The following is a 9710-nucleotide window of genomic DNA, read 5'->3' as shown; positions in this document are numbered from 1 at the left end:
ATGAATGGCCACATGGACCCTGGGCTAAACCTCATGTGAATTTATCGTTGATCACATAAGGTTTCTTTTAATTATTATTATTATTATTTTGAATTTGCTTCTAATATACACTTGCAAATATAAATTCTATTCAATTATTATATTCATTAAAACTCTACTGCATTTACAATTTCCTTCACACACACACACACACCCACACACACACACTTGATGTTGCTCATCCCTGTGAAATCCAATTTGCTTTTATTTCTTGCCTGACACCTTGTGTGCTCGTCAGCTTGCTCATCAGCTAGGCCGTCTGCAAGGTCGTCAGATAGGTCGTCAGCTTGCTCGTCAACTACGTTGTGAGCTTGCTTTTCAGCGAGGTCATTAACAAGGTCGTCAGCGAGGTCGTCTGCAAGGTCCTCAGCTTGGTCGTCACCTTGCTCACCAGCTAGGTCCTATGCAAGGTTATCAGCTTGCTCGTCAGCTAGGTCGTCAGCTTGTTCGGCAGCGAGGTCGTCAACTTCCTCTTCAGTGAGGCCGTCAGCTTGCTCGTAAGTAAGGTCATCAGCTTGTTCGTCTGCAAGGTCGTCTGCAAGGTTGTCTGCAAGGTTGTTAGCAAGGTCGTCAGCCTGCTCATGAGTGAGGCCGTCACCTTGCTCGTAAAGTCATTCATCAGCTCTTTCGTCAACGAGGTCGTCAGCAAGGTCGTCAGCCTGCTCATGAGTGAGGCCGTCACCTTGCTCGTAAAGTCATTCATCAGCTCTTTCGTCAACGAGGTCGTCAGCAAGGTCGTCAGCCTGCTCATGAGTGAGGCCGTCACCTTGCTCGTAAAGTCATTCATCAGCTCTTTCGTCAACGAGGTCGTCAGCAAGGTCGTCAGCCTGCTCATGAGTGAGGCCGTCACCTTGCTCGTAAAGTCATTCATCAGCTCTTTCGTCAACGAGGTCGTCAGCAAGGTCGTCAGCCTGCTCATGAGTGAGGCCGTCACCTTGCTCGTAAAGTCATTCATCAGCTCTTTCGTCAACGAGGTCGTCAGCAAGGTCGTCAGCCTGCTCATGAGTGAGGCCGTCACCTTGCTCGTAAAGTCATTCATCAGCTCTTTCGTCAACGAGGTCGTCAGCAAGGTCGTCAGCCTGCTCATGAGTGAGGCCGTCACCTTGCTCGTAAAGTCATTCATCAGCTCTTTCGTCAACGAGGTCGTCAGCAAGGTCGTCAGCCTGCTCATGAGTGAGGCCGTCACCTTGCTCGTAAAGTCATTCATCAGCTCTTTCGTCAACGAGGTCGTCAGCAAGGTCGTCAGCCTGCTCATGAGTGAGGCCGTCACCTTGCTCGTAAAGTCATTCATCAGCTCTTTCGTCAACGAGGTCGTCAGCAAGGTCGTCAGCCTGCTCATGAGTGAGGCCGTCACCTTGCTCGTAAAGTCATTCATCAGCTCTTTCGTCAACGAGGTCGTCAGCAAGGTCGTCAGCCTGCTCATGAGTGAGGCCGTCACCTTGCTCGTAAAGTCATTCATCAGCTCTTTCGTCAACGAGGTCGTCAGCAAGGTCGTCAGCCTGCTCATGAGTGAGGCCGTCACCTTGCTCGTAAAGTCATTCATCAGCTCTTTCGTCAACGAGGTCGTCAGCAAGGTCGTCAGCCTGCTCATGAGTGAGGCCGTCACCTTGCTCGTAAAGTCATTCATCAGCTCTTTCGTCAACGAGGTCGTCAGCAAGGTCGTCAGCCTGCTCATGAGTGAGGCCGTCACCTTGCTCGTAAAGTCATTCATCAGCTCTTTCGTCAACGAGGTCGTCAGCAAGGTCGTCAGCCTGCTCATGAGTGAGGCCGTCACCTTGCTCGTAAAGTCATTCATCAGCTCTTTCGTCAACGAGGTCGTCAGCAAGGTCGTCAGCCTGCTCATGAGTAAGGTCGTCAGCTTGCTCGTAAAGTCGTTTATCAGCTTGCTCATCAGCTAGGTCAGCGAGGTCATCATCTTGCTCATCAGCTTGGTCATCACCTTGCTCGTCAGCTAAGTCGCCAGCTTGCTCATCAGCTAGGGTGTCAGGTTGCTCGTCAGCTTGCTCGTCAGCCAGGCTCCCCTAAATGGACCCTGGGGTACTAATTTGCAATGACCTTCCAGGTCTTCATTTGTTATTACATTTCGTAATGAGGTAATTAGAGAGACACGCCCCCTTTTTTTTCCTCTTGGGATTAGAAGGCTTCCCTTATCAGAATCTGATAGGGTCACTGACCCTAGTTGTTGCGACGCCATGATATGCTGGCTAATGAATTAATATATGTGAGAATTGGCTTCGTTGGCAATAGGAATTAAGCCAAAATGAAGAGGATATATACATATATATATACATATATATATATATATATATATATATATATATATATATATATATATATATATGTCTTATTTATAACTGTAATCGAACAGTTTAACATGTTTTTTCAAAAAGGCCCATAAAAGAAACACAGGAAATATGAATAAATCACACTATATTTCGGTCAATAAACATCGACCCTCTTCAGGATGTGAAGTAAAAGTAAGGAATACAGTGGAGAGTGACGGTTTATATATGAAAGCAAAAGGGTGTGTTCAATTGTTCTATAGTTGTTATAATTGCTGGAAGGATTAGCCAAATTTGATTACATCCAGGTGCGTGTTCTTATTGTTGAGCCGCTTGGAGGAAGTCTTGACCTCTGATGCATGTCTGGTGGTCGGTCTCCGTGGATTATCTTCTTAATGATAGGGTTGAGAAGAGTATTGTCCACTGTGTCAGCTTTCCATTGGCCCCCAGATAGGTTTATTGTGTTTGATTGATTTATGATGGCTGATTCCAGGATTTTCCTTCTGTACGGACAGGTACTCTTAAAAAGCAAAGACGACTCACTCCAGTTAATCTGGTGCCCTAAATCCCTAAGGTGAATGAAAATCCCCGAGTTTTCATACCCATATCTAACAGATCTTTTGTGTTCGGATAATCTTTGAGATAGCGAACGGCCAGTTTGCCCAACGTACACTTTTTCACAGTCCCTACATGGTATTTTGTAAACGCCGGCTTCTATTTCTCTTTTATTTTGATAAACATTAATAAGGGCGCTTCCTATGGTCTTTGGATATGAAAAAACAAAGGGGTTCTCAGTTTTGATATGAATTGTTATATTTTTAATACCTTCTATATATGGGAGTTTTATCTTATTTTTAAAATCTCTTTGGTTAGTAACATCATGATCTTTATAATATATCGTGTTGGCTTTGTTGATGGCCTTTTCTATGACATACGTCGGGTAGAATAGCTGGGCGAGTTGTTTACGGATGATTTCAAATTCTTTATTTAGGTAGGCTGGGGAACAGATTCTCAAACCTCTAAGAAATAGATTGCAAGCTACTCCAATTTTTACAGAAATGTCGTGATAACTAAAGAAATGAATGTAGGAAATAGAGAAAGTTGGTTTTCTATACACAGTGAAATTATACCCCGTCGATTCCCTTATAATTAGTATGTCCAAAAAAGCTAATTTTCCATCTTTTTCCCATTCAGTTTTAAATTTTATGCTAGGGACTAGGGAATTTAGATTATTGAAAAATATATTGAAATCTCCCCAGCTATCATCCCAATATGTGAAAATGTCATCAACATAGCGTTGCCAAACCATGTTCGTAGGTTTAATTGTTGTTAAAATTTCTGTTTCAAAGTATTCCATGTAGAGGTTAGCTAAAATTGGAGATAACGGGCTGCCCATACTACAACCAAATTTCTGTTTGTAAAAATTTCCATTGAAAGAGAAAACGTTATTTGACACGCTTAGTTTAATTAACTTAATTGTTTTTTCAATACCGAGGGGGAAGTGATCTTCGTAAGGGATTAATTTTTCCCTCAAAAAACCTAATACGTCGTTGATCGGGACCTTTGTAAATAGGGATTCTACGTCAAGACTCAAGAGTTTTACATTGTTTACGGGGATATTTAATCTATTGAATTTCTGGATGAAGTCCTCTGCATGCTTAATATGAGCCGAAGAAAAGCTCCCTAGAAAGGGAAACAGCAAGTCTGCGGCTCAACAATAAGAACACGCACCTGGATGTAATTAAATTTGGCTAATCCTTCCAGCAATTATAACAACTATAGAACAATTGAACACACCCTTTTGCTTTCATATATAAACCGTCACTCTCCACTGTATTCCTTACTTTTACTTCACATCCTGAAGAGGGTCGATGTTTATTGACCGAAATATAGTGTGATTTATTCATATTTCCTGTGTTTCTTTTATGGGCCTTTTTGAAAAAACATATATATATATATATATATATATATATATATATATATATATATATATATATATATATATATATATATATATATTTGTCTATCATCAGCAGAAGCAGCAGCCTATGCTAGTCCACTGCTGAACAGTGGCCTCAGATATGTCTTCCCACTTGCTTCCGTTTGTGGTCTTTTTATGCCAGTCCTTACCCGCAAATTTTCTTAGTTCGTCAGTGTATCGTCTTCTCTTCCTGATTACCGCCCAATTTCCATAACTCCCATATTATCTAAAGTTTTTGAACGTCTTCTGGCAAAACGTCTCAATAGGTTTGCTGAAGGTAATCATCTATTCCCTAGTTTGCAATTTGGTTTTCGGAAAGGCCTTGGAGCATGTGATGCCCTTCTTACAATCTCCAATGCAGTGCAGAAATCCCTTGATTGTGGTCGGGAAGTTCGTATGATTGGCCTTGATTTTAGTGCTGCCTTTGACCGTGTTAATCATGAGGCCCTTGTTTTCAAACTGAAACAGTTGGGAGTGGGTGGGTCGTTTCTTAGCATTATTATTGATTTTTTAAGTAGTAGATCTCAAAGAGTTGTTGTTGATGGGCACCATAGTGAGTATAGGAATGTGATATCCGGTGTTCCACAGGGTAGTGTTCTTGGCCCATTACTTTTCATACTATATACACATGACATGTGGTTTGGCCTAGAAAATAAGCTTGTTGCATATGCAGATGATGCTACTCTCTTTGCATCAATTCCATCCCCTGAATGTAGATCTGGGGTTGGTGAATCCCTTAATAGAGATTTAGCTAAAATTAGTGCATGGTGCAAATTATGGGGTATGAAGTTGAATCCTAACAAAACTCAAAGTATGATTGTAAGTAGGTCAAGGACGGTGGTTCCTCAACATCCGGATCTCAGTATTGATAATGTTTCTTTAAATTTGTATGACTCTTTCAAAATTTTAGGCGTGATTCTTGACAGCAAATTTACTTTTGAGAAACATATAAGGTCTGTGTCTTCTTCAATTGCACAAAAAATTGGCTTATTGAGAAAGTCTTTTAAGATATTCGGTGATCAATCTATTCTGAAGAAGTGTTTTAATTCTTTTATTCTACCTTGTTTTGAGTATTGTTCTCCTGTCTGGTCTTCAGCTGCTGATTCTCATCTTAATTTGTTGGACAGAAACTTACGGTCTATTAAATTTCTTATTCCTGATCTAGATATTAATCTCTGGCACCGTCGATCAATTAGTTCATTATGCATGTTGCATAAGATTTTTCATAACTCTGACCATCCTTTACATTCAGATCTCCCTGGACAATTCTATCCTGTTCGTAATACTAGGCAGGCAGTTAATTCTAATAGCCAGGCCTTCTCCATCATAAGACTCAATACTACGCAGTACTCTAGAAGTTTTATTCCAGCTGTTACCAAGTTGTGGAATGATCTTCCTAATCGGGTTGTTGAATCAGTAGAACTTCAAAAGTTCAAAGTTGGAGCAAATGCTTTTTTGTTGACCAGACGGACATGAGTCTTTTTATAGTTTATATAAGACATTTTTGTTGTTGACGTTGTTAATAGTTTATATATGATATATCTCTTTTGACATTACTTTTTTTAGAATGATTTATTGTTAATTTGTTCTCTTCAGTTATTTATTTCCTTATTTCCTTTCCTCACTGGGCTATTTTTCCCTATTGGAGCCCCTGGGCTTATAGCATCTTGCTTTTCCAATTAGGGTTGTAGCTTGGATAGTAATAATAATAATAATAATAATATATATATATCACCCAACACAGCAGAACACGAGTTTTTTAATCCTGCATCTATCTATTCATTATCAAGGCTTAATCTCCCAAGGTGGCAAAAACATTTTATTTCCTTAGAATTTACCTTTCATTTCCCTCCGAATTTAAAATGCAGGTTTTCCAATCCCTAAGAAATTTAGGGAGCCCTCTTCTTTCAAACTTTGTTTGTTTTTGGTTTGGTTGTTTATTCCCATCTCTTGTAAACACTAGAGACCTGGGAAGTGGGGAGGGGAATTAGTAAGGGGGTTCAATGGAAGGGGAACCATTCTTTAAGGGGTGGGGGCATTTAATGGGTCGAGTGATATCTTGCTTGAGTAGAGGAATGAATTATTTTTTTTAATTTGGTTGAGATTTTTTCTATGTTGAAAGGAGTTCTCTTGCTTGAGGGTACACTCGGGTACATTATTCTATCTTATTTTTCTTCCTCTTGTTTTGTTGAAGTTTTTATAGTTTATGTAGGAAATATTTATTTTAATGTTGTTACTGTTCTTAAAATATTTTATTTTCCCTTGTTTCCTTTCTTCACTGGGCTATTTTCCCTGTTGGGGCCCTTGGGCTTATTGCATCCTACCTTTCCAACTATGGTTGTAGCTTAGCAATTAATAATAATAATAATAATAATAATAATAAAGAAAAGCATTTATATGTTGCCCAATATCCCAAGAACATTTTTTTTTTTCAAATCATTAATTTATCTTTTCATTTACAAGCTGAAATCTCTCAACTTCACAATGTTTTTGTGATATTAGAATTTAACTTTCACTGTCCATAGAATTTAAAGTTTTTTTTCTCATTTCCTAAGGTTTTTTATAGGTTTGGTTACCATTTTATCATATCTTCTTGCAGATTAGCTACTTGAGGGTATTTTATTATATTTTTACAAGGGTCACTATTGGATTTTAAAGGTAATTTTATGTTATTATTTATCTGCTGCTGCTACTACTACTACTACTACTACTACTAGTGCTACGACTACTACTACTACTACTACTACTACCCCCACTTCTACTTCTACTACCACTACTACCCCCACTTCTACTACTATTACAACTACTACCACCCTTCTACTACTACTACTACCACTACTACCACCACTTCTTCTACTACTACTACTACTACTACTACTACTACTACTACTACTACTACCACCACCACCCTTTTACTACTACTACTATTACTAATACTACCACTACTACCACCACTTCTACTACTACTACTACCACTTCTACTACTACTACTACCACTTCTACTACTACTACTACTACTACTACTACTACATTATATCTCCCGCTGATTCCTAATCTTAAATCCCTTTTCATACCACTGATCAAAGACAAGAGCATTCATCTCATGACTCATTTTGTACCCAATGCATCTTAAGATGAGGTAGAGACAACATCATATCTCGAAGAGTAATTACAGGAACGTCTCGAGTAAAAAAAAAAAAAAACCTTTTTAAAAGCCTTTTTCTTCTTCTTCTTCTTCTTCTTCTTCTTCTTCCAAGCTTTAATTTTTGCCCAATTAACCGGAGTTGTGGGTGACCGTTTTTTTTTTCCACACCACCTCTTGGAGTCCTATGGGAAGGGATGAGTGTAGGTGGGGCTTGTAGGATAAAAGGACTTTGGTGAAAGTATTTTTTTTTTTTCAGGAGATGAAAATTTTTTTTTCTAACGAAGGGTAACTGATTTGTATGTGGAACACTTTTTTTTAGAAGGGGGACACTTTTAAGAATAACACTTTTTAAAGAAGGGGAACACTTTTTTAAGAAGGGGAACACACATTTTTCAGAAGGGTAACACTTTTACGAAGGGGAACACTTTTTAGACGGTGAACACGTTTAAGAAGGGGAAATTTTGTTTAAGAAGGGGAACACTTTTTAAAGAAGGGAACGCTTTTTTTTAAGGGGAACACTTTAAAGAATGGATTTTTTTTTTTTTGAGGGGAAGACTTTTTCAAGAAGGGGAACACTTTTTTGAGGGGAGCACTTTTTTTTTAAGAAGGGGAGCACTTTTTTTTAAGAAGGAGAACACTTTTTAAAGAAGGGAACAATTTTATGAAGGGAAGTAATTTTAAGAATGGTAACACTTTTTAGAAGGGGAACACTTCTAAGAAAGGGAACACTTCGTAAGAAGGGAACACTCTTTAATAAGGGATGCACTTTAAAATGACAAATCTTTCAAGAAGGGGAACGATATAATTTTTTTTAAAGAAGGGAACACTTTTCTTTGGGGGAAGGAATGTCTCTCTCTTGAACAGAGAATATTTTAGTCGTGATGTTCAGAATCTTTTTTTTGGGGGGGAGAAGATATCTTGATTACGTGACATTTTTTTTTTCTGGTGCTGGTGGGGAAAGGAATGTATACTAGTGTAGGTTTCCATAACAAAAGGAAAGGATTTTATGTAAAGGGAGTACATTATTTTAAGGATTATGAGAGTGCCTCCTTGCTGGACACTAGGATAGTTTCTCGGTCGATGAGTGATTTTTTTTTTTTTTTTTGGGGGGGGGGGTAAACTGGAAGGGTTTTCGTGTTTATGGGGGGGGGAAGTTTCTTGATGAAAGGGAATATTTTTGGGATGTTGGGGCAAACGCCTTCTTTTTTGGGGTGTGTGGTAAAGGATATCTGAGAAGACAATTCCTGGTAGATGGAATTTTATTCTCTCTCTCTCTCTCTCTCTCTCTCTCTCTCTCTCTCTCTCTCGTTAGCTTTTTTGTTACTATCTTGGAGTGTTTTTTTTTTTCAAAGTGAGTTATTGAAACTAATAAATGTAAAATTAAGTGATAGAATCTTCATTAACCCATGAGATCAGACTTATAGGCATTTAAATGCTTATGAATAGTAATTTCAACACTACACATGAGTAATTATTGCCATATTTTAAACAATCCTTTCAAGAATGGCAGGCATAGTAAAGATTACAGAAGTGAAAAGTCTCACTACTGAGATGGTGTGGGCATATGTTGAGAATGGATGGTGGGGAGGGAGTGAGTTGTGAGGAACCTGCTGGGGTGGGGGTTGAAGATCGAGGGAAGAGGCAGAAAATTAGATGGCAAGGTAATGTGAAGGATGTTATGGAGAGAAGAGGTTAGGTGGAGAAGGATATCTTTGATAGAAGGCATTGGAGAGGGCGTATCAGGCAACCGACCCCTTACTCTAGGGATAACGGGAAAGAAGAAAATATCCCTTCAACGCTCCATCATTTTAAATATCCATTTTCTGTGTCAGGCAACCGACCCCTTACTGTAAGGATGACGGGAAAGAAGAAAATATCCTTTCAACGCTCCATCATTTTAAATATCCATTTTCTGTGTCAGGCAACCGACCCCTTACTGTAAGGATGACGGGAAAGAAGAAAATATCCCTTCAACGCTCCATCATTTTAAATATCCATTTTCTGTGTCAGGCAACCGACCCCTTACTGTAAGGATGACGGGAAAGAAGAAAATATCCCTTCAACGCTCCATCATTTTAAATATCCATTTTCTGTGTCAGGCAACCGACCCCTTACTGTAAGGATGACGGGAAAGAAGAAAATATCCCTTCAACGCTCCATCATTTTAAATATCCATTTTCTGTGTCAGGCAACCGACCCCTTACTGTAAGGATGACGGGAAAGAAGAAAATATCCCTTCAACGCTCCATCATTTTAAATATCC

The 9710-nt window shown here is 39.2% G+C and overlaps 1 protein-coding gene across 1 annotated transcript; it reads right to left on the bottom strand.

Moving 5' to 3' along the window:
- Window positions 1–469: 469 nt before the first annotated feature.
- LOC137648347 (uncharacterized) lies at window positions 470–1798 on the bottom strand. The gene has a single exon (XM_068381274.1). It carries the CDS (start codon window positions 1796–1798, stop codon window positions 470–472), a length of 1329 nt encoding a protein of 442 aa, XP_068237375.1.
- Window positions 1799–9710: the final 7912 nt, after the last annotated feature.

The sequence above is a fragment of the Palaemon carinicauda genome, chromosome 10, assembly GCF_036898095.1.
Source record: "Palaemon carinicauda isolate YSFRI2023 chromosome 10, ASM3689809v2, whole genome shotgun sequence".
Taxonomy (NCBI): Eukaryota; Metazoa; Arthropoda; class Malacostraca; order Decapoda; family Palaemonidae; genus Palaemon; species Palaemon carinicauda.
The sequence above is the reverse complement of the archived record's forward strand: the minus strand, read 5'-3'. Positions and strand labels throughout refer to the sequence as shown.